Consider the following 25,974-nt stretch of genomic DNA (forward strand, 5'->3'; position numbering starts at 1 on the left):
TAAAGAAAAACCCTTGAATGAGTAGGCGTGTCAACATTTGACTGGTACTGTAGGTTACATATAGCTTAAAATGTCATTTAAGCAACATTATATATTAAAATAAGCATATGCTGTACATTTCTCTTTTGAAATAACAAAGTCTTCTGTATACACGTTTTATCTGTATGAGCATGCAGAAAGAATGTAAAGGTTTCGTGAAATACTAGGGTGTCAGAGCAACATTTTAGTGTATTGAGATTAAGGCGTTTATTTCCAAACACAGTAAGGTGAAGTCTGCTTGTCCAGCTTTTGAAAAGTGTTTCTTCGAACACAAGTCTTACTTCATATTCTGGAGTGGATTGTTTTACAGATTTTCAAATTCAAACAGTTACATTGGGAATTAGTTTGTAAAAAAAAAATGTTAGTGCCACCAAAAATACAGAATTCATTGAGTGCATATTTGGAAAACACACAAGTGAAACACTGGAGTTTCACACAAAATGTAATATTTGAAACATACTGATCTATGCACACACATCCTACCCCTTCCCAGTGTACAGAGATGTAAGTCCTTGCACAGCGATGCACATGACCAATGGAAACACTCCTGGCTTTTTTCCAGTCTCTGCCCACAGCCTGTCAGTCTCTCTCCGCAGCATCACATTGGAGGAGAGGAGGAGCTGCTCTGCCCAATGGAATGCCCCCTCTTCCTGCAAGGGGAGGGGCAGTGACTCAAAGGGGAGGGACTGACCATTTACCTTCAGCTGTGGGACAGACAACAAGTAAGGTACAGAGCAAAGTCTATAGTATAATTCATCCTGACTATTGTCTGGGTATAACACAGTTATGAACTAATATTGGATCAGAGTATTCGTATCAAAGTATTTTATTTGTGATGGAGTGGTTTAGTTGATATGAATCAGGAGTCATGAATCGTATAAAGTGACTCGTGAAATTTATAGTGAATTGAATCAGACTGATCCGAGTGTTGAGGGTTTCAGTAGTGAATGGTGAGTCATGTATAGTGACGGGTGAATCATATAGTGAATTGAATCAGACTGACCAGAGTATTGAGGGCTTCCAGGACATCAGGGCTAGATTCTCCCAGCAGAGTCAGAGCAGCATCAGGCAACGCTACAGAAACACCAAACACAGGGGTTAGAGAATGCAACATACACACACACACATACACACATATATATATATACAGTGGGGAGAACAAGTATTTGATACACTGCCGATTTTGCAGGTTTTCCTACTAACAAAGCATGTAGAGGTCTGTAAATTTTTTTATCATAGGTATACTTCAACTGTGAGAGATGGAATCTAAAACAAAAATCCAGAAAATCACATTGTATGATTTTTAAGTAATTCATTTGCATTTTATTGCATGACATAAGTATTTGATCACCTACCAACCAGTAAGAATTCCGGTTCTCACAGACCTTTTAGTTTTTCTTTAAGAAGCCCTCCTGTTCTCCACTCATTACCTGTATTAACTGCACCTGTTTGAACTTGTTACCTGTATAAAAGACACCTGTCCACACACTCAATCAAACAGACTCCAACCTCTCCACAATGGCCAAGACCAGAGAGCTGTGTAAGGACATCAGGGATACAATTGTAGACCTGCACAAGGCTGGGATGGGCTACAGGACATAGTGTAGGCACAGCATTAACATCTGCTAACCATGTGTATGTGACAAATAAAATTTGATTTGATTTGATTTGACAATAGGCAAGCAGCTTGGTGAGAAGGCAACAACTGATGGCGCAATTATTAGAAAATGGAAGAAGTTCAAGATGACGGTCAATCACCCTCGGTCTGAGGCTCCATGCAAGATCTCACCTCGTGGGGCATCAATGATCATGAGGAGGGTGAGGGATCAGCCCAGAACTACACGGCAGGAACTGGTCAATGACCTGAAGAGAGCTGGGACCACAGTCTCAAAGAAAAGCATTAGTAACACACTACACCGTCATGGATTAAAATCCTGCAGCGCACGCAAGGTCCCCCTGCTCAAGCCAGCGTATGTCCAGGCCCGTCTGAAGTTTGCCAATGACCATATGGATGATCCAGAGGAGGAATGGGAGAAAGTAATGTGGTCTGATGAGACAAAAATAAAGCTTTTTGGTCTAAACTCCACTCGCTGTGTTTGGAGGAAGAAGAAGGATGAGTACAACCCCAAGAACACCATCCCAACCGTGAAGCATGGAGGTGGAAACCTAATTCTTTGGGGATGCTTTTCTGCAAAGGGGACAGGACTACTGCACCGTATTGAGGGGAGGATGGATGGGGCCATGTATCGCGAGATCTTGGCCAACAACCTCCTTCCCTCAGTAAGAGGATTGAAGATAGGTTGTGGCTGGGTCTTCCAGCATGACAATGACCCGAAACACACAGCCAGGGCAACTAAGGAGTGGCTCCGTAAGAAACATCTCAAGGTCCTGGAGTGGCCTAGCCAGTCTCTAGACCTGAACCCAATAGAAAATCTTTGGAGGTAGCTGAAAGTCCGTATTGCCCAGCGACACCCCCGAAACCTGAAGGATCTGGAGAAGGTCTGTATGGAGGAGTGGGCCAAAATCCCTGCTGCAGTGTGTGCAAACCTGGTCAAGAACTACAGGAAACGTATGATCTCTGTAATTGCAAACAAAGGTTTCTATACCAAATATTAAGTTCTGCTTTTCTGATGTATCAAATAATTATGTCATGCAATAAAATGCTAATTAATTACTTAAAAATCATACAATGTGTTTTCTGGAATTTTGTTTCAGATTCCGTCTCTTACAGTTGAACTGTACCTATGATAAAAACTACAGACCTCTACATGCTTTGTAAGTTGGAAAACCTGCAAAATTCTCAGTGTATCAAATACTTGTTCTCCCCACTGTATATAGATGTATAAACACATACACACACACACACACTCTCACCCTCCAAGGCGCTAACCAGCAGGTGAGTGGCAGTCAGATGGAGGGGGATGGAGGTTCCTTCAGCCTGTATCTCATTTGGTGGGAATTTCTGGACCAGGTCCGATAGGGCGGAGACAGATTTGATCTGAGAAACAGACAACTCCTTTACCTCTGTAGGGTCAAGGTCCTCACCTCTACACAACCCCTCCAACTGAGAGAAAGAGAGATGTAATGTTTACTGTAGATTTTTAATTGTTCACTATCTATTTCACTTTCTTTGGCAATGTAAACATGTTTCCCATGCCAATAAAGCCATTTGAATTGAACTGAATTGAGAGAGAGAGAGGGAGAGGGAGATAGAGAGAGATAAAGATAAAGAGTGATAGAGAGAGAGAGAGAGAGAGCGAGGGAGGGAGAGAAAGAGAAAGCAATGAATACAAATATAACCAAATCATACTGTCACAGATATGACTGTGCCTGATCTAAAAGGTCCACAAAACAATGCTATCAGACAAGTGCTGCATCCCAAATGGCACCCTATTCCCTTATGGTGCACTACTTTTGGCCTTGGCCACTGTGCCACTAACCGTGTGTTCCAGAACCGTGAGTGAGGTTCTGTCCACTAGAACCTCACAGAGTCTCTGGAACAGAGTGGACCGGGTAGACTCTGGAAGAACCACTAACTGATGTAGATAGACCTCCAAGTCCTGCAAGTCTGTAGAGGGAGATAAATAACCAATCAGAGCTTGCCTCTCAGGCTCACTTTTCTCATGACACGTCAGTCACAATATGAGGAATAGACGACTGTAGGATGCTAACAGAGAAATTCCTCTCAGTCTGATTCTGTGCGTGAAAATGTCCCCAATGTTAAATGCTTTTATCCAAAGTAAGGCAAACTCAGCACTGCACTTCCTCTCTCAGTATCATTCATTTGATGAAAAGAGGAAGAGTCAATCCTCGATTTCTGCTGTTGAATAGCTGTCTACAGATTTCAATTCCTCTTTTATACATAGGGCATATTGACACACTATCACACGCAAACACACTGACATGTTGGTCAAATCCACTGCTGTATACCTAAACGTCGACAAAAAAAGGGAACTAAATTCTCAACTGACATTCCTGGATCAACAATAAATGAATGAATGGATGAATGAATGAAACACACACACAAACACACATACTTTTCTGCAGTGCGCTGAGTGGTGCTCCTTCAGGAATTTCCTCCGCCCACTCCAGCCCGTCCACAACACACAGGGTATCAAAGGAATCCTGGGAAGGCGAGGTCTTCTCAGAGTCTGCCTCGAATCCTCCAAGAGTACCATGCTGTAGACACAGCTCTGAAAATACAGAGCGAGAGAGAAAGAGAGAAAAATAGCCAAAAAGAGAGAGAGAGAGAGAGAGAGAGAGAGAGAGAGGGAGATAAAGAGAGAGAGAGAGGGAGATAAAGAGAGAGAGAGGGAAAGAAAGAACGAGAGAAAGAGAGAGAGACAGAGAGCGAGACAAAGAGATAGAAGGAGAATAAGTAACTCACCTTGTAGAATTGCAACGTAATAGTACCTAGAGTGGGTGACACACACACACGTATACACACACATACATACTCACCATAGTGTCCGTCTTTCCTGACCTCTAGCTCTATGAGGCTGTAGGCGATGACAGTGAGAGGTGGAATCTCCAAGGAAACGTCACTGTCCATCTCTATACTGCTATTCTCCTGCACACACACCTGATATACACACGTGTAATAACATGTAATAACACACACCTGGTGTGATACACAAACAAAACAAATATATACTCAATAACACATAGAAAAGACGTGTAATAACGCAACACACACCTGGCACAACTAACATGTTAAAACATGTAACAACACTCTCCAGTCTCTCTCTCTCTCTCTCTCTCTCTCTCTCTCTCTCTCTCTCTCTCTCTCTCTCTCTCTCTCGCTTTCTCTCCATATCTCCTTTTCTCTTCCACAACCCACCTTTACAGAGTGTGTCCCCAGTTTGCCCAGTAGTCCCAGAACCCCCTGGCAGGTGCCCTGCTCCTGGACCTGTTCTGAGATGGAGCAGGGGGTGGTGGTCAGGATCCTCTCCTTCAACACAGCAAACACCTCTGCATGCTTCTGACTCTGCTGCACCAGCACATGCTGCATGTCCACCACCCTACACACAGAGATGGGGGGTTCAGAAAGCTGAAGAGGCTACTGCTTGCCTCCAATGACAGGTACAGTACTGCACATAGACATACACACACTGTAGATGAATACACAGATGGATAAAATAAATAATACAAATACTGAGCTGTATTGTACTCAACAAAAAAAGGGGAAATTATATTATTTTATACTAATACAATTGCTCTGAGAAGGAGATTTTGTTTAACAAGTAATATAAATTGCTCAGAGAAGGAGATTTTGTTTAACAAGTAATAATTATAATTAAATAATCACAATTATTGGATTTATATAGTGCTTTTCTACCAACTGAGGTACTCAAAAATCTTTTTTTAATCTAAAAAGGACAGTGGTAAAGATTATTGGCACCCCAGTTTTCAATACCTTTCAATACCTCACCAGGTGTGCAAAGAGCACTATTTTCATTTTCATCCAACCAATGAAAACGCCTTTACACTTGAATAGGAACCAATGGAAACGCCTTCACACTTGAATAGGAACCAATGGAAACGCCTTCACACTTGAATAGGAACCAATGGAAACTCCTTCACACTTGGATAGGAACCAATGGAAACGCCTTCACACTTGGATAGGAACTGGTGCACAGACCTTTCAGGGGGCAGGTGTTCAATACGAAAAAGGGCACCCCCCCACCTTGAAAAAAAGGATGGAATTTCATAATTTATATCTCTAAATTCATAACAAGAGAGCAGATGGAGGCAGCGAGAGAGGAACGGTGACGATACGAGGAGTTAAGTCAACGACGGAAGCATGAGAGGTCCATGTGCCTCCAGACCTCCAGGAGGCACACGGAGTGGTCGGCAGAGCCGAGGGTTGAACCAGAGCCAGTCAGGGAGTCGAGTGAGGAGCTCGACGCAAGATTCCGGAGAGAGGTGCTGGCGTTGAGAGAGCTGCAGAGCGGGCGTGCTGAGGAGCCTGACACCAGTTCGGTGTCATGTGCACCGGTTTCACACATCTGGCCTCCGGTGTGCCTCCCCAGTCCGGTGCGTCCTGTGTCTCCTCCGCGCACTCGCCCTGGGGTGTGTGTCACCGTTCAGGCACCATGTTATGCGGTTCTACACACAGTGGCTCCAGTGCGCCTTCATAGCCCAGTGCGTCCTGTGCCAGCGCCCCGCACTTGCCGGTCTAAAGTGAGCATCCAGCCAGGACGGGTTGTGCCAGCTCTACGCTCCAGACCTCCAGTGCGCCTCCACAGTCCAGTACGTCCTATGCCTTCTCCCCGCACTCGCCCTGAGGTGCGGCTCATCAGCCCGGTCCCACGCATCAGGCCTCCAGTGAGCCTCCCCGGCGACAGTTCCCAGTCCAGAGCTTCTGGCAACAGTTCCCAGTCCAGAGCTTCCGGCGACACTTCCCAGTCCAGAGCTTCCAGCGACAGTTCCTAGTCCAGAGCTTCCGGCAACAGTTCCCAGTCCAGAGCTTCCGGCGACAGTTCCCAGTCCAGAGCTTCCGGCGACAGTTCCCAGTCCAGAGCTTCCGGCGACAGTTCCCAGTCCAGAGCCTCCGGCAACGGTCGGCAGTCCGATGATTGATATAAATCTGCTAGTTAGCTTGTAATTCAAATCAAATCAAATCAAATCAAATTTATTTATATAGCCCTTCGTACATCAGCTGATATCTCAAAGTGCTGTACAGAAACCCAGCCTAAAACCCCAAACAGCAAGCAATGCAGGTGTAGAAGCACGGTGGCTAGGAAAAACTCCCTAGAAAGGCCAAAACCTAGGAAGAAACCTAGAGAGGAACCAGGCTATGTGGGGTGGCCAGTCCTCTTCTGGCTGTGCCGAGTGGAGATTATAACAGAACATGGCCAAGATGTTCAAATGTTCATAAATGACCAGCATGGTCGAATAATAATAAGGCAGAACAGTTGAAACTGGAGCAGCAGCACAGTCAGGTGGAAGTTGAAACTGGAGCAGCAGCATGGCCAGGTGGACTGGGGACAGCATGGAGTCATCATGTCAGGTAGTCCTAATTTGTGATTTATCTTCAACATTCTTAAATAATAATATCATAATATAGCCTAATATTCCTAATCTTCTAACTCATGATATATGACTGGCTGGCTAGTTGATTGTGTGGATATTTTAGCCTATGGTGGTTAGCTAGGCTATACTATTTGTGTTTAGTGCTAATTAGTAAGAATCGGGAGGTGCCAGATCAAAACGTGAGCGTGAGATCACCTGAGGAACTCTGAGGCACCAGAATACATGAGATGTAGTTTTACCTTTATAATAAAGGTAAATAATTGCATGCATATCATTGCATTTGTGTAATGTCATAGAGCTGTAGAGTCTGGTATAGAGCTGTAGAGTCTAGCATAGAGCTGTAGAGTCTGGCATAGAGCTGTAGAGTCTGGCATAGAGCTGTAGAGTCTGGCATAGAGCTGTAGAGTCTAGCATAGAGCTGTAGAGTCTGGCATAGAGCTGTAGAGTCTGGAACATAGTAGAGGCGCTTACAGAAGTGGTAGAAATGGCGACCATTTTTAGTAGCCTAGGGTACGGTAAAAAAGCTTTCCAGTTTCACTGACTCACCGAATGATGCGCAGCTCACTCACAAGTGATGGCCCGCAAGTGATGGCCGATGCACTCGTGCCAAAAGCCTATCTCTCTCTTGTATAAGTTGATAAAATATGTTGGTAGCCTATAGCAGAAAATGTTGAGTCTTCTCTTTTCAGCAGGAGCTATTTGCTTTCTAACCTGTGTTTTCCCGCGATTGTATTTCAAATAATGTTTTGTATGCATGCTGTTCATTGACAGATTTGCCACACATTCCTGACTGTAGGCTATACCTTGTTATTGGGCTACACACCATCAACAGCTAGGTTAGTTGTTAAAAGAAGCTTATGATCCTCTGTGGATAAATTCTCATGGTGTAGTAGACTATTCTGAATTGTTTCATTTCTTTCTGAACAGACAGCAGTAATGTAAATGTATTTCAATTCATCAGGGGTGCTGCACCACCTCCAGCACCCTTCCGTGGCAATGATGAAGTGCTGCAGTCTGTGCATAGGCTATCAGCCAACCAGACGGAATATTAAGGACGATGGAAATCAAGTGTTATCGGGTGTTAATCAAATGTTATGCTGCTGTGGCAGTGCTGTTGATATTTAAACTAGGTAGCTTGCTATACACACTTAACCGGTGACTGCATTTCAAGCCGTGCATGTTTGGATACTGGGTACAGGATACTGCATACAGGAAAGAAAAAGACAACATGGCACATGAGCTCCATACAACGCAGGGCTAGGGGTGGCAAACCTGACAACGTCACAACGACTTGGGGGTAATGGGTTTAGGACAACGATGACCAAAACTGTACACCGAAAAATATATATACCACCACCCAAAAGGGTACTTGGTGAGTGGGAGTGCAAAGGGGCAGGTGCTGGGCACAGGTAGACCTCTATCTGGTTCTATAGTCAGATGACATGAAAATAGAGCTCTGGTCACGCAGACCAGTGGTGGGTTAGGCATCGAAAAGAGGAATCATGAGCAGAAAAGAACCTCTGTAAAATATGGTGGTAAATCTTTGATGTTATGGGGATATTTTGATTCCACTGTTCCTGGGGCCCTTGTTAAGGTCAACGGCATCATGAACTTTACCAAGTACCAGGACATTTTAGCCAAAATGCTGGTTGCCTCTTAAAACTGGGCCGCAAGTGGATCTTCCAGTAAGACAATAACCCCAAGCATACATCAAAACTCACAAAGAAATGGTTAATTAACCACAAAGTCAACATTTTGAAATGGCCATCTCAGTCTCCGGACTTAGACCCCATTGAAAACCTGTGGTTTATATTGAAGAGGGCCGTCCATAAGAGCAGATGAAGGATATCAAGGATCTGGAAAGATTCTGTATAGAGGAATGGTCTTAGATCCCTCCCAATGTGTTCTCCAACTCATTAAACATTTGAGAAAAAGTCTCAGTGTCATTATCCTCGCAAGGTGAGGTATTGAAAACAAGGGTGCCAATCATTTTGACCCCTTTCTTTAAAAAAAAAAATATTTTTGTGTTACTTGTTAAACAAAATCTCTTAGTTTTTTCTATTGTATTAGTATAAAATTATTTTCCAAAAACCAATTGCATACAATATAGCTCAGTATATTATTAAACTGAACAAAAAGATCAATGCATCATGCAACAAGTTCAAAGATTTCAGTTCATAGAAGGAAATCAGTCAACTGAAATAAATGGATTTCACATGACCTCTGTTGGTTAAGTTCTGCTTTTCTGATGTATCAAATACTTATGTCATGCAATAAAATGCAAATTAATTACTTAAAAATCATTCAATGTGATTTTCTGGATTTTTGTTTTAGATTCCGTCTCTCACAGTTGAAGTATACCTATGATAAAAATTACAGACCTCTACATGCTTTGTAAGTAGGAAAACCTGCAAAATCGTCACTGTATCAAATACTTGTTCTCCTCACTGTATGTGTGTTTTTGTCTTGTCTAGGGGTTTTTCTATATCTATGGGGTTTTGTATGTCTAGGTATCTTTAGGTAAAACGAACTGCAAACATCTCTGAAACTGGAAACACTTATCCCCCTCATTAGCAGCTGTCAGAGCAGCTCACAGATTACTGCACCTGTACATAGCCCATCTATAATTAGCCCAAACAACTACCTCTCCCCCTACTGTATTTATTTATTTATTTTGCTCCTTTGCACCCCCATTATTTCTATCTCTACTTTGCACATTCTTCCACTGGAAATCTACCATTCCAGTGTTTTACCTGCTATATTGTATTTACTTTGCCACCATGGCCTTTTTTGCCTTTACCTCCCTTATCTCACCTCATTTGCTCACATTGTATATAGACTTCTTTTTCTACTGTATTATTGACTGTATGTTTGTTTACTCCATGTGTAACTCTGTGTTGTTGTACCTGTCGAACTGCTTTGCTTTATCTTGGCCAGGTCGCAATTGTAAATGAGAACTTGTTCTCAACTTGCCTACCTGGTTAAATAAAGGTGAAATAAAAAATAAATAAATAAAAGGTGGCCTGAATTGGTTCCCAATCAGAGACGGCTGTTTATCGTTGTCTCTGATGGGGGATCCTATTTAGGTTGCCCTTTACCATTTTGGTTTTGTGGGTTATTGTCTATGGTTAGTTGCTTATATATATATATATATATATATATATATATATATATATATATATATATATATATATATAAGCATCTCGCTTCACGTTCGTTTTGTTTCTTTGTTAGTTTGTTTAGTGTTTTTCCTTCATTAAAAGAAAAATGTATGCTTATCACGCCTTGATATCATCAATATGACGAAAGTGACAGTATGTCTATTTACAGTACAGTACCTGTCATTGGAGGCCAGCAGTAGCTTCTGTACGTCAACATCTTGCTTTTTCAGCTTGCCGAATGATAATTGGAACTTTGAGGAGCACCGCCCCTCCACATTGACACTGATGGATCCAGCCTTGGCATCCAGCTTCCCACTCAGGTTGTCTCCAAACCTCCCCTCATAGGACAGGAAGTCTGATTCAGACACGTCTGAGAGAGTACAGAGACAAGTGCCATATGAAGACAGATTACCTCTCTGACTACTCTGTCTATGTTAGTTATGAATGGCTATATGTTTTAGACAGTTGTGTGTGGGGAAAAAAGATGAGATGTACAGTTTGTGAGATGTATATGAGGAGTAACAATGGCCCTACTTTACCTGGAGTGAGTTCTTTGTCTCCTAGCAACAGGTGACTGAGTGTGAAGTCAGATGGCAGGTACTTGGGCCGTTGCCAGAACCAGAAACGGTTGCGCTTGACAACCAGCGCCATGGGAACCAACTTGTCTGAGTCATTAAGGCGGGAGACCGAGATCAGGGTTCCATCTGGGTCGATCTGACGAACAAACTTTGCAGTTGCCTTGGCAAACATCACCTATGAAGAGGCGGGGCCCAACACCTGGAGGAAGGCAGAGTCACAGTAACACTGGAGTAAGATGAAGTTGCCCCTGGCTCATCTATATATCCCACCTGCGTCCCTATTCCCTACCAAAATGAATCATACAAAGATTTTTATGACTGCTGTTTTTTTTGTGATCTCCAAATCTCATACGGTATTTCCTCAAATTTCCCCTTAGAATTCCCCTTCAGATGTGTAGCAGGTGCATGTGTGTGTTGTCCTACTATGTCACTGTCAACCAACAGTGTGTTCAAACATAGATCATAGTACTGTATGACTCACTGATTGGACAAGAGGGAAGTCCCCTGAGTGTTAACACCATTAACAACAACACGCCATCCCCTAACTCCATCCCTCGCCCTCCACATTCTAGCAGCTCAGTTTTCAAAGTATAAATATTTAAAGCAATCTAGAGGGAGAGCAGGGGAGAGAAAGGGAGAAAGAGAGGGAGGAGAGCACGAAAACAGGGAGAGAAAAGAGGGAGGAGAGAAAGAGAAGAGCTTAATACATCTCAGTGTGGAACATTTCAAATAAACAAGGGAAAAAACATGCAGGATAGGAGAAGGAATGAATAATGACTAGAGAGGGAAAGACTGTTCAGGGAGAGAGATCAAGAGGGAGGGATCAAGAGAGACATGAGGGGATGGTAGATATCAGTAATATATGGATATGGAAACGTGTCATCACAACACCGCCTTCCTTTCAGTCCCTCAAACCACTGACTATAACTCTACCCTGAATACAGGTTCTTTCAATGTATTGGCTCATATAGTGGGCAGGGAAATCCCAATTTGGTAAATAGGACCTTCTCCCCGTCTCTTATACTGCCCACCCACTACTGTAAGTGACTTGAGCCATGAGGTCATAATCACTAGCACGCTCTTCTGCGCAATAAGCAAATAACGCATGACTCGGATTAGGAATTCCAATAAAAAGTGAGAAGTAAATCATTGCTGTTATTGACAGAAAGCCATCACTAACAGCAGTAAACATAAGGTATATAAAAGCAATGTGAATTTTGAGGTTACAAATGTAACCGGTGTGAAATGGCTAACTAGTTAGCGGGTGCGTACTAATAGCGTTTCAATAGGCGACGTTACTCGCTCTGAGACCTTGAAGTAGTTGTTTCCTTTGCTCTGCATTGGCCGTGGCTTTTGTGGAGCGATGGGTAACGGTGCTTCGATTGTGACTGTTGTCGATGTGTGCAGAAGGTCCCTGGGGCGAGGCGAGGGACGGAAGCTATACTGTTACACAATGATATGTGGCACCAGGGGGAAATAAATACATGATCCAAAACGTTTTATTTCATATATGCTGTGAGGTTTCATTAAGGTGGGAAGAGAAGTCTGTGAGACACAAACACTATAAAACGTTTATTTTAATGTTTTCATTTGGAAGGCTATTTAACACAAAAGACACAGGTTTATTATTAGCATACCTTTTCGTAGTCTGGAATGATAACAGGGATCAAGTGTAGCGCCTCCAAAAAAGCACCAGTCCCGTGGCCTGTCACTTCTGGAATGTCGGTTCTGGCACGCGTAAAACTCACCGTAGTCACACCAAACAGCAGCGCAAGAAAATGTCAAACTATCCAAATTCCCTGTTCTTAGCAATTCACGTTTAAACTGTTGTACTCCGTTATACCGATAGTAGACTATTGATAATAACCCCGCTACTGTACGGATTATTTTACATTATGTTGAAATGAGTGCCGCTACACACTCACAACGACACTATAGGCTGTCCAAAGATTTTTATGGTATCGATTGGAGCAGAGAGTTATCAGTCAGACAGAGTGGGTTGGGTCCTACTTCTGTAAACCGTGGAGAGCGGACTTTGCTGCCACCACACCACCACATTCTGGGGGTTGTACGGAGGTAATTGTTATCATATGAGCAGTGTGTGTGTGCGTGTGTGTGTGTGTGTGCGTGTGTGTACTTTTCTGACAAGCGCGGACTTGCCCCTCGTCTTTGATTCATTCCATATATTTTAACCGGTATAAATGTATTTAGAGCATAACATGACTATTATTCAACACACACACACACACACACACCAAGTCAAGTGAATTCCCCAAAGTGTTTCTCAAATCAGGATTTGTCCTGATTGGAACTAATTTGTCCTAATGAGAACCCAAGCAAAACGTCTTTTTTGTACTATGACTTTAAATATGAGGGAAGTCAAGCCTTATTCTGTTTTCAGAGTGGGAAGAACACTTTTTACAACAGTGTCATAACATCGACAATAAAATGTATATTTTACAGTTATATTGACCATGTGAACATGAGAGAACAGTGTGTTATTGTGAAGGTGTGTGGGCCTGTTATGCACAGAAATAGGTCAATAGCCTATCTCAAGATCTCAATGACCACACCCTTCCCCCCTGACCCAATCACCACCAAGAACCACTTATCACCAACATACTGTACAGTGCCTTCTGAAAGTATTCAGACACCTTGACTTTTCCCACATTTAAGTTACAGCCTTATTCTAAAATTGATTAAATTGTTTTTTCCTCTCATCAACCTACACACAATGATAAAGCAAAAAAAAGTGGTTTTGAATTTTTTGCAATAAATAAATACAGAAATATTACATTTACATATGTATTCAGACCCTGTACTTTGGCAGCGATTGCAGCTTCGAGTCTTCTTGGGTATGTCGCTACAAGCTTGGCACACCTGTATTTGGGGAGTTTCTCCCATTCTTTTTTGCAGATCCTCTCAAGCTCTGTCAGCTTGGATGGTTGCTTTGCTGCACAGCTATTTTCAGAGATGTTCGATCAGGTTGAAGTCCGGGCTCTGGCTGGGCCACTCAAGGACATTCAGAGACTTGTCCCGAAGCCACTCCTCCATTCTCTTGGCTGTGTGCTTAATGTCATTGTCCTGCTGGAAGCTGAATCTTCGCCCCAGTTTGAGATCCTGAGCGCTCTGGAGTAGGTTTTCATCAAGGATCTCTCTGTACTTTTCTCCGTTCATCTTTGCCTCAATCCCGACTAGTCTCCCAGTCCCTGCCGCTGAAAAACATAACCACAGCATGATGCTGCCAACACCATGCTTCACCGTAGGAATGCTGCCTGGTTTCCTTCAAATGTGATGCTTGTCATTCAGGCCAAAGAGTTCAATCTTGGTTTCATCACACCAGAGAATCTTTTTTCTCATGGTCTGAGAGTCCTTTAGGTGCCTTAGGCAAACTCCAAGCGGGCTGTCATGTGCCTTTTACTGAGGTGTGGCTTCTGACTGGCCCCTTTACCATAAAGGCCTGATTGTTGGAGTGCTGCAGAGATGGTTGTCCTTCTGGAAGGTTCTCCCATCTCCACAGAGGAACTCTGTCAAAGTGACCATCGTGTTCTTGGTCACCTCCCTAACCAAGGCCCTTCTCCCTGAGATCGATAAAGATCGATAAAGATCGACTGAGATCGATAAAAACTTTTGTCTTGAAAATGCTTTCCAGTTTCACTGACTCACACAATGACGTTCAGTTCACTCGCTGGTGGTGGCAGATGCGCTCGTGCCAAAAGCCTGTCTCGCTCTTGTTTAACTTTAAGAAAATATTTGGAAGTTGATCAACTATGTTGGTAGCCTACAGCACAGTCGCTTCTCTTTTCAGCAGGAGCCATTTGCTGTCCAGTCGGTGTTTTCCCTCCATTGTATTTGAAATATTGCGAAAAGCCTGTTTAGCCTGCATGCTGTTTGTTCACTGACAGATTTGTCACGCATTCCCGACTGTAGGCCATTCCTTGTTATTGGGCTACAATCCACAAGAAGCTATTTATCCTCTGCAGCTAAATTATAAATCAAATCCAATTTTATTTGTCACATACACATGGTTAGCAGATGTTAATGCGAGTGTAGCGAAATGCTTGTGCTTCTAGTTCCGACAATGCAGTAATAACGAACAAGTAATCTAACTAACAATTCCAAAAAACTACTGTCTTATACACAGTGTAAGGGGATAAAGAATATGTACATAAGGATATATGAATGAGTGATGGTACAGAGCAGCATAGGCAAGATACAGTAGATGATATTGAGTACAGTATATACATATGAGATGAGTATGTAAACCAAGTGGCATAGTTAAAGTGGCTAGTGATACATGTATTACATAAGGATGCAGTCGATGATATAGAGTACAGTATCTACGTATGCATATGAGATGAATAATGTAGGGTAAGTAACATTATATAAGGTAGCATTGTTTAAAGTGGCTAGTGATATATTTACATCATTTCCCATCAATTCCCATTATTAAAGTGGCTGGAGTAGAGTCAGTGTCATTGACAGTGTGTTGGCAGTAGCCACTCAATGTTAGTGGTGGCTGTTTAACAGTCTGATGGCCTTGAGATAGAAGCTGTTTTTCAGTCTCTCGGTCCCAGCTTTGATGCACTTGTACTGACCTCGCCTTCTGGGTGACAGCGGGGTGAACAGGCAGTGGCTCGGGTGGTTGATGTCCTTGATGATCATTATGGCCTTCCTGTAGCATCGGGTGGTGTAGGTGTCCTGGAGGGCAGGTAGTTTGCCCCCGGTGATGCGTTGTGCAGACCTCACTACCCTCTGGAGAGCCTTACGGTTGAGGGCGGTGCAGTTGCCATACCAGGCGGTGATACAGCCCGCCAGGATGCTCTCGATTGTGCATCTGTAGAAGTTTGTGAGTGCTTTTGGTGACAAGCCGAATTTCTTCAGCCTCCTGGAGGTTGAAGAGGCGCTGCTGCGCCTTCCTCACGATGCTGTCTGTGTGAGTGGACCAATTCAGTTTGTCTGTGATGTGTATGCCGAGGAACTTAAAACTTGCTACGCTCTCCACTACTGTTCCATCGATGTGGATGGGGGGGTGTTCCCTCAAGTCCACAATCATCTCCTTAGTTTTGTTGACGTTGAGTGTGAGGTTATTTTCCTGACACCACACTCCGAGGGCCCTCACCTCCTCCCTGTAGGCCGTCTCGTCGTTGTTGGTAATCAAGCCTACCACTGTTGTGTCGTCCGCAAACTTGATGATTGAGTTGGAGGCGTGCGTGGCCACGCAGTCGTGGGTGAACAGGGAGTACAGGAGAGGGCTCAGAACGCACCCTTGTGGGGCCCCAGTTTTTTATTTTATTTTTTTATTTCACCTTTATTTAACCAGGTAGGCCAGTTGAGAACAAGTTCTCATTTGCAACTGCGACCTGGCCAAGATAAAGCATAGCAGTGTGAGCAGACAACACAGAGTTACACATGGAATAAACAATTAACAAGTCAATAACACAGTAGAAAACAAAGGGGGGAGTCTATATACAATGTGTGCAAAAGGCATGAGGAGGTAGGCGAATAATTACAATTTTGCAGATTAACACTGGAGTGATAAATGATCAGATGGTCATGTACAGGTAGAGATATTGGTGTGCAAAAGAGCAAGTAAATAAATAAAAACAGTATGGGGATGAGGTAGGTGAAAATGGGTGGGCTATTTACCAATAGACTATGTACAGCAGCAGCGATCGGTTAGCTGCTCAGATAGCTGATGTTTGAAGTTGGTGAGGGAGATAAAAGTCTCCAACTTCAGCGATTTTTGCAATTCGTTCCAGTCACAGGCAGCAGAGTACTGGAACGAAAGGCGGCCAAATGAGGTGTTGGCTTTAGGGATGATCAGTGAGATACACCTGCTGGAGCGCGTGCTACGGATGGGTGTTGCCATCGTGACCAGTGAACTGAGATAAGGCGGAGCTTTACCTAGCATGGACTTGTAGATGACCTGGAGCCAGTGGGTCTGGCGACGAATATGTAATGAGGGCCAGCCGACTAGAGCATACAGGTCGCAGTGGTGGGTGGTATAAGGTGCTTTAGTGACAAAACGGATGGCACTGTGATAGACTGCATCCAGTTTGCTGAGTAGAGTGTTGGAAGCCATTTTGTAGATGACATCGCCGAAGTCTTGAGGATCAGCGGGGAGGAGATGTTGTTGCCTACCCTCACCACCTGGGGGCGGCCCTTCAGGAAGTCCAGTACCCAGTTGCACAGGGCGGGGACGAGACACAGGGTCTCGAGCTTGATGACGAGCTTGGAGGGTACTATGGTGTTGAATGCCGAGCTGTAGTCGATGAACAGCATTCTCACATAGGTATTCCTCTTGTCCAGATGGGTTAGGGCAGTGTGCAGTGTGGTTGAGATTGCATCGTCTGTGGACCTATTTGGGCAGTAAGCAAATTGGAGTGGGTCTAGGGTGTCAGGTAGGGTGGAGGTGATATGGTCCTTGACTAGTCTCTCAAAGCACTTCATGATGACGGATGTGAGTGCTACGGGGCGGTAGTCGTTTAGCTCAGTTACCTTAGCTTTCTTGGGAACAGGAACAATGGTGGCCCTCTTGAAGCATGTGGGAACAGCAGACTGGTATAGGGATTGATTGAATATGTCCGTGAACACACCGGCCAGCTGGTCTGTGCATGCTCTGAGGGCGCGGCTGGGGATGCCGTCTGGGCCTGCAGCCTTGCGAGGGTTAACACGTTTAAATGTCTTACTCACTTCGGCTGCAGTGAAGGAGAGACCACATGTTTTCGTTGCAGGCCGTGTCAGTGGCACTGTATTGTCCTCAAAGCGGGCAAAAAAGTTATTTAGTCTGCCTGGGAGCAAGACATCCTGGTCCGTGACTGGGCTGGGTTTCTTCCTGTAGTCCGTGATTGACTGTAGACCCTGCCACATGCCTCTTGTGTCTGAGCCGTTGAATTGAGATTCTACTTTGTCTCTGTACTGGCGCTTAGCTTGTTTGATAGCCTTGCGGAGGGAATAGCTGCACTGTTTGTATTCAGTCATGTTACCAGACACCTTGCCCTGATTAAAAGCAGTGGTTCGCGCCTTCAGTTTCACACGAATGCTGCCATCAATCCACGGTTTCTGGTTAGGGAATGTTTTAATCGTTGCTATGGGAACGACATCTTCAACGCACGTTCTAATGAACTCGCACACCGAATCAGCGTATTCGTCAATGTTGTTGTCTGACGCAATACGAAACATCTCCCAGTCCACGTGATGGAAGCAGTCTTGGAGTGTGGAGTCAGCTTGGTCGGACCAGCGTTGGACAGACCTCAGCGTGGGAGCCTCTTGTTTTAGTTTCTGTCTGTAGGCAGGGATCAACAAAATGGAGTCGTGGTCAGCTTTTCCGAAAGGGGGGCGGGGCAGGGCCTTATATGCGTCGCGGAAGTTAGAGTAACAATGATCCAGGGTCATTATAGGCCTTCTCGTGGTGGAGTAGGATATTCTGAATGATTTCATTCATTTCTGGACAGTAATTATTTAACTTTGTCAAATGTATTTAAATTATTCAGGGGTGCTGTTCAAGTGGCAATGACTATAAGGAAATACATGATAGTGCAACACTGGAGGGATGAGAGTAACAGGCTCCTGTCTACCAGAGCAGAGAGATGAGAGTAACAGGCTCCTGTCTACCAGAGCAGAGAGATGAGAGTAACAGGCTCCTGTCTACCAGAGCAGAGAGATGAGAGTAGCAGGCTCCTGTCTACCAGAGCAGAGAGATGAGAGTAACAGGCTCCTGTCTACCAGAGCAGAGAGATGAGAGTAGCAGGCTCCTGTCTACCAGAGCAGAGAGATGAGAGTAGCAGGCTCATGTCTATCAGAGCAGAGGGATGAGAGTAGCAGGCTCATGTCTATCAGAGCAGAGGGATGAGAGTAGCAGGCTCATGTCTATCAGAGCAGAGGGATGAGAGTAGCAGGCTCATGTCTATCAGAGCAGAGGGATGAGAGTAGCAGGCTCATGTCTATCAGAGCAGAGAGATCTTAGAAAGTTAATCTCATTCTATTTACATGAGAGATACAGGCATGCTTCTCACACAGCCACAGTCACTGGTTGGTCTCACACATACAGTAGTTTACAATGTTGCACAACCATAAACTGGAGCTGGACCAACCCCAATCAGCTGTTAGAATATAGGCCCAGGCTGAAAATCAACTTTTTCACTTTTGTTTTTTTGTGGGGGCAGGAGAATTAACAAAGTGGCAACTCTAATGAACTTTGATTGCTTCTATTAGAATTTGTACATTGAAAATAATTGTTCGTGCCATGAGAGTAACCGGATCTGACCAAATACATCTAGGTTCCGGAACAAAATTTGGTTCAAATTAAGTATTGTACATGCCAAACGAACAGATGACCCACACACACAAAGTTGTCATTCTGACTCTAGTATAACAGTTCCACTGTTTTATTGTTCATCTTCATAGATAATGCTCTATTACTTTACTGATATACAGTACATATAATCTTATAACAGGGCAGCACACAGGCAGTCTTATGAATTTCCATGTAGCCATATTTCACAAGTTCTGTCAGCCAATGGTTGAGGAGTTAAGACAGTCTGTATTGTGATTGGACAGAATCATACAGTAAAGTGTTTGACCTTTAGAAAAAGTTAAATCTCCTAGTTACGAGACTCCATCGGTGTGCTTCTTTAGACTACATTAATAAGAGTGGTATGACATCATAAAAGTGCAATGAGGCACTTTAATTAACTCACCAACTGTGAGTGAGGATTTGCATAATCATCTACAGCAGGTTTTCCTGAGTAGTAAATCATTCCATATTATAAACTGGGTGGTTTGAGCCCCGAATGCTGATTGACTGAAATCTGTGGTATATCAGACGGTATACCATGGGTATGACAAAAAAAAAATACTTTTTACTGTTCTAATTACATTGGTAAGCAGTTTATAATAGTAATAAGGTACCTTGGGGGTTTGTGGTATATGGTCAATATACCAAGGCTAATTGCTGTATCCAGGCACTCCGTGGTATGTTGACCATATACCACACCTACTCGGAACTTATTGCTCAATTAAGACACTTTGGTGGCTGGACTGCATCCGTACTAAAGTGACAGCATAAAGTATACATTTGACAAATATACAGAGAAAAGGATGACATTGAAAGAAGATAGACTAAAGTAATGACAAAAACAAAACAGGAAGCTCTTTTCTTTTAAACACAGAGTCAAGTGAAAGCTAATTTCTTAAATTAGTTCCGTCTCCATCTACAGAAGCAGGAAGCCCATATTTGGCCGTGGGCCCTCACACTCAGCGGTCCATAGTCAACAGGACAGAGTGTTGTCCCCAAGTGCTGACCTAAGGTCAGTTTTGAGTTTTCCCTGTATTGGTTAAGGTTTGTAGGCCAGAATAATCTGACCCTAGATCTGCCCTCCCATGGGGTCACAGGGTTATAGGTAAGGTCAGAGGTCACCACAGCACAGGGAAGTCCTCTCTGCTGAACCTGGGGTTCTTCCGCTGCTCCCAGTATACATTAGAGCTCAGCCACGTGTCATCCTTTGATTTCCTGATAAATAAACAAAACAATAGTCACACAACACATGTCATAATGCACCCAGGGAGGCAGGTAGCCTAGCGGTTAACAACATTGGGCGAGTAAGCGAAAGTTCATTGGTTCGAATCCCGGAGACAACTAAGTGAAAAATCATTCAATGTGCCCTTGAACAAGTCACTTAACCCTAATTAAGACAGTCTGTAAATCGTTCTGGATAAGAGAGTCTGGTAAATTACTAAAATGTAAAAATGTATAACCCTAACTGTATAACCCTAAATCCCAGTACAACCTAAAAAGTCAAACTGAGATCTCATGAATCCACTGAGAACAACTGTTAATGGTGTTGTTTTGACCGGTCAGACACTGAGGCTATGCACACCAGTGACAGTGTGGTAAGTTATAGCGACAGACGCCATTCCGCCAGACCTTTTCCATATTGTATAGGATACTATGCAGCTAAGAAGGAAGGCTGACTTGTTCTGTGTTCGAGGCCAAATGTGTGACCAATGAACTCCCTTGTCTGCTAAAGTCAGACAGAAAGAGACACACACGGTTGCGTACTTGAAGAAGCGTGGCTTGTGTGTCACATTGTTCTCCTCCAGGACTTTCCTCCTCCCCCTCTGGAGCTCCTCTATCCTCCGTTTCTGCTCCTCAGCCCCCTCAATGTTCCCTTCTTCCAAACACCTGAAAGAGCATGAGTGAGTGAGTGAGTGAGAGAAAGAGAGCATGAGAGAGAGAGCATGAGTGAGTGAGTGAGTGAGAGAAAGAGAGAGCATGAGAGAGAGAGCATGAGAAAGAGCATGAGAGAGATAATCCCGGGTGTGTCGTACCTCTGGTCGAGACGGTAGCGTGTGTCTGTGGGGGGTAGGAGGGGCTTCAGGGCAGCGTCAAGCTCATTCAGCTCTACAGCAAACTGAGTGAAGCCATAGTACTGGTCCTGGTCCACAGGCATGGGGTCTACACACACACACACACACACACACACACACACACACACACACACACACACACACACACACACACACACACACACACAAAAAAATTCAACTTATGGCAAAGGACAACATATCAAGCTCTAATATTTACTGTATGGTTGCGTTTTGATGGACAGTCCAAAGAACCAGTCACTCACTTGCCCTCCAGATGCAGATAGCAGAAGGTGGGACTCCTTGGTACACGCCCTCATGCCATTTGCCAAAGAAGGTGTGGATGACACGCCCCCCTGTGTCCGTGACCATGCCCTCTATCTCGTTAACCGTTGAGCTCCACGATCTCGCCTGTGGGTTAAATACGCAAAACGTATTAATAATAAACAAATTAATTAACAAACCAAGGACACAAAACGTCAGGTCAATCTGAAACCCATCAAACTTAAATCATGTTATAAATGATTTAATAAAAAGCCCATACAATTCTATATCTAACACATTAATCCATCCACCACTCATCAGCTTTCCAAGAAAAATAGTCTGCAGGATGCTGTTCCTCCTGTCCCTCAGCAGATGGTGCTGTTACACCTAGGGGTTCATATGTGTTGCCCAATTAACATGTTAGGTTATGTCGCAAATAACCCCCTAACCCCTATATAGCGCACTACTCTTGACCAGAGCCCTATGGGTAGTAGTGCATTATATACAAAATAGGGTTCCATTTGGGACAAACCCTCAGTGTAGCTGTGCGCACACAGGTATGGGCTTCACTGTATATTGTCCCTCTCCTCACCTTGACGAAAGTCACTTTACACTGGCAGGCGTCACTGCTGGTGTTTTTGATTGACATCTCTCCATAGTGTTCTATCCAGCGCTGGCCACTCAGGATGTTGTGGATGCAGGAAGTTACCTTGTTCCACTCATAGTGGTCCCCAAACCTGAGGATGACAAACAAACACCTGTCACGTGACACCACCCACCCCTCTTTCACGCCACACGACACCAGACCTGTCACACACCCCTTTACCACGCCACCAGACCTGTCACACGACACCAGACCTATCACACGACACCAGACCTATCACACGACACCAGACCTCACACAACCCTTCACACGACACCAGACCTGTCACACGACACCAGACCTGTCACACACCCCTTTACCACGCCACCAGACCTGTCACACGACACCAGACCTGTCACACACCCCTTTACCACACCACCAGACCTGTCACACGACACCAGACCTCTCACACACCAGACCTTTACCACACCACCAGACCTGTCACACGACACCAGACCAGTCTCACGACACCAGACCAGTCACACGACACCAGACCTGTCACACGACACCAGACCAGTCTCACGACACCAGACCAGTCACACGACACCAGACCAGAGTCACACGACACCAGACCTGTCACACACCCCTTTACCACAACACCAGACCTGTCACACGACACCAGACCTGTCACACACCCCTTTACCACGCCACCAGACCTGTCACGACGACCAGACCTGTCACACTGTCACACACCCCTTTACCACGTCACCAGACCTGTCACACGACACCCGACCGGTCACACGCCACCAGACCCGGTCACAGACGCCACCCAGACCGGTCACACACCCCTTTTCCACGACACCAGACCTGTCACACGACACCAGACCTGTCACACCCCGACACCAGACCTGTCACACGACACCAGACCTGTCACACACCCCTTTACCACGACACCAGACCTGTCACACGACACCAGACCTGTCACACACCCCTTTACCACGCCACCAGACCTGTCACACGACACCAGACCTGTCACACACCCCTTTACCACAACACCAGACCTGTCACACGACACCAGACCTGTCACACACCCCTTTACCACGCCACCAGACCTGTCACACGACACCAGACCTGTCACACACCCCTTTACGACACCAGACCCCTTTACCACGACACCAGACCTGTCACACGACACCAGACCACCAGCCACCAGACCAGTCACACGACACCAGACCTGTCACACACCCCTTTACCACGCCACCAGACCTGTCACACAACACCAGACCTGTCACACACCCCTTTACCACACCACCAGACCTGTCACACGACACCAGAGACCAGTCTCACGACACCAGACCTGTCACACGACACCAGACCTGTCACACGACACCAGAGACACCAGACCTGTCACGACCCCACCACAGACCAGACCTGTCTCACGACACCAGACCTGTCACACGACACCAGACCTGTCACACGACACCAGACCTGTCACACACCCCTTTACCACGACACCAGACCTGTCACACGACACAGACCAGACCAGACCTGTCACGACACCAGACCAGTCTCACGACACCAGACCTGTCACACAACACCAGACCTGTCACACACCCCTTTACCACACCACCAGACCTGTCACACGACACCAGACCAGTCTCACGACACCAGACCTGTCACACGACACCAGACCTGTCACACGACACCAGACCTGTCACACGACACCAGACCAGTCTCACGACACCAGACCAGTCTCACGACACCAGACCTGTCTCACGACACCAGACCTGTCACACGACACCAGACCTGTCACACACCCCTTTACCACGACACCAGACCTGTCACACGACACCAGACCTGTCACACACCCCTTTACCACGTCACCAGACCTGTCACACGACACCAGACCGGTCTCACGACACCAGACACCAGACCGGTCACACGCCACCCGACCGGTCACACACCCGCGGTCAAACGGACCTGTCACGACCGTCCACACCAGACCTGTCACCAGACCGCCACACCAGACCTGTCACACACCCCTTTACCACGACACCAGACCTGTCACACGACACCAGACCTGTCACACGACACCAGACCAGACCTGTCACACGACACCAGACCTGTCACACACCCCTTTACCACGACACCAGACCTGTCACACGACACCAGACCTGTCACGCACACCCAGACCTGTCACACGACACCAGACCAGTCACACGACACCAGACCAGTCACACCAGTCACACCAGACCAGTCACACGACACCAGACCAGTCACACGACACCAGACCAGTCACACGACACCAGACCAGTCACACGACACCAGACCTGTCACACGACACCAGTCAGACACGACACCAGACCAGTCACACGACACCAGACCAGTCACACGACACCAGACCTGTCACACGACACCAGACCAGTCACACACCGACCCCTTTACCAGACCAGACCTCACACAACACCAGACCTGTCACACGACACCAGACCTGTCACACGACACCAGACCAGTCACACGACACCAGACCAGTCCAGACCAGAGTCACACGCCACCAGACCTGTCACACGCCACCAGACCTGTCACACGCCACCAGACCTGTCAGACACAGACCACCAGACCTGTCACACAGACCCACCAGACCTGTCACACCCGACCGTCACCAGACCAGTCACACGACACCAGACCAGTCACACGACACCAGACCAGTCACACGACACCAGACCAGTCACACGACACCAGACCAGTCACACGACACCAGACCAGTCCGCCACGACACCAGACCAGTCACACGACACCAGACCTGTCACCCACGCCACCAGACCTGTCACGACACCACCGTCACCAGACCAGTCACACGACACCAGACCAGTCACACACCCCTTTACCACGACACCAGACACCAGACCTGTCACACGACACCAGACCTCCACGCCACCAGTCACACACCCCTTTACCACGCCACCAGACCTGTCACACGACACCAGACCAGTCACACCCCTTTACGACACCAGACCAGTCACACGACACCAGACCAGTCACACGACACCAGACCAGTCACACGACACCAGACCAGTCACACGACAGACCCAGACCAGAGTCACACGACACCAGACCTGTCACACGCCACCAGACCTGTCACACCAGACCTGTCACCAGACCAGTCACACCCGACACCAGACCTGTCACACGACACCAGACCTGTCACACGACCCCACCAGCCACCAGACCTGTCACCAGACCTGCCCCTTTACCACAGACCCACCAGACCTGTCACACACACCAGACCTGTCACACGTCACCAGACCTGTCACACACCCCTTTACCACGACACCAGACCTGTCACACGACACCAGACCAGACCTGTGACACCAGACCTGTCACACGACCCACCAGACCTGACCCCGTCACGCCAGACCTGTCTTTACCACGCCACCAGACCTGTCACACAGACCTGTCACACACCCCTTTACCACGCCACCAGACCTGTCACACAACACCAGACCTGTCACACGACACCAGACCAGACCAGACCTGTCACACGACCTGTCACACGACACCAGACCTGTCACACACCCCTTTACCACACCACCAGACCTGTCGACACAGACCAGTCCAGACCTGTCACACGACACCAGACCTGTCACACGACACCAGACCTGTCACACGCCACCAGACCTGTCACACGACACCAGACCTGTCACACGACACCTGACCTGTCACACGACACCTGACCTGTCACACGCCCCTTTACCACGCCACCAGACCTGTCACACGACACCAGACCTGTCACACGACGCCACCCCCCTTCCACCCCACTCTCTTTTGCATGAAGTTATTTGATGCACACACACGTCCGTAGCAGTGGAGGCTGCTGAGGGGAGGACAACTCATAATGTCTGTAATGGAGTGGTATCAACCACATGGAAACCACATCTTTGATACC

At 46.0% G+C, this 25,974-nt stretch overlaps 2 protein-coding genes across 10 annotated transcripts in view; both read right to left on the reverse strand.

Moving 5' to 3' along the window:
• On the reverse strand, positions 1-12,811 carry LOC112264404 (gasdermin-E). 3 transcript variants are annotated; one of them, XM_024440991.2, is made up of 10 exons: positions 12,451-12,811; positions 10,775-11,012; positions 10,413-10,605; positions 4,880-5,060; positions 4,501-4,621; positions 4,077-4,232; positions 3,480-3,607; positions 2,914-3,103; positions 1,043-1,113; positions 1-689 (listed from the first exon to the last, which is right to left on the reverse strand). In XM_024440991.2, exons 2-10 carry the CDS (start codon positions 10,983-10,985, stop codon positions 519-521), a joined length of 1,422 nt encoding a protein of 473 aa, XP_024296759.2. In that variant the 5' UTR covers positions 10,986-11,012; positions 12,451-12,811; the 3' UTR covers positions 1-518. The 3 variants fall into 3 exon arrangements, with proteins under 3 accessions (XP_024296759.2, XP_024296760.2, XP_024296758.2); XM_024440992.2 differs by having other exon boundaries at positions 1-743; positions 2,914-3,037; positions 12,451-12,809; XM_024440990.2 differs by having other exon boundaries at positions 1-743; positions 12,451-12,807.
• A 6,356-nt stretch (positions 12,812-19,167) lies between these two features.
• LOC112265816 (oxysterol-binding protein-related protein 3) overlaps positions 19,168-25,974 on the reverse strand; it is a 44,650-nt gene continuing 37,843 nt past the window's right edge. For all 7 annotated transcript variants that reach the window (XM_042295276.1, XM_042295272.1, XM_042295275.1 and 4 more), the window contains exons 18-22: positions 22,038-22,182; positions 21,448-21,592; positions 21,146-21,272; positions 20,877-20,999; positions 19,168-20,327 (exon numbers count right to left, since the gene is read on the reverse strand). In XM_042295276.1, coding sequence (XP_042151210.1) covers positions 20,231-20,327; positions 20,877-20,999; positions 21,146-21,272; positions 21,448-21,592; positions 22,038-22,182 — 637 coding nt within the window. In that variant the 3' untranslated portion in view covers positions 19,168-20,230. The remainder of the gene's footprint in view (positions 20,328-20,876; positions 21,000-21,145; positions 21,273-21,447; positions 21,593-22,037; positions 22,183-25,974) is intronic.

The sequence above is a fragment of the Oncorhynchus tshawytscha genome, linkage group LG13 (genome assembly GCF_018296145.1).
Source record: "Oncorhynchus tshawytscha isolate Ot180627B linkage group LG13, Otsh_v2.0, whole genome shotgun sequence".
NCBI lineage: Eukaryota > Metazoa > Chordata > Actinopteri > Salmoniformes > Salmonidae > Oncorhynchus > Oncorhynchus tshawytscha.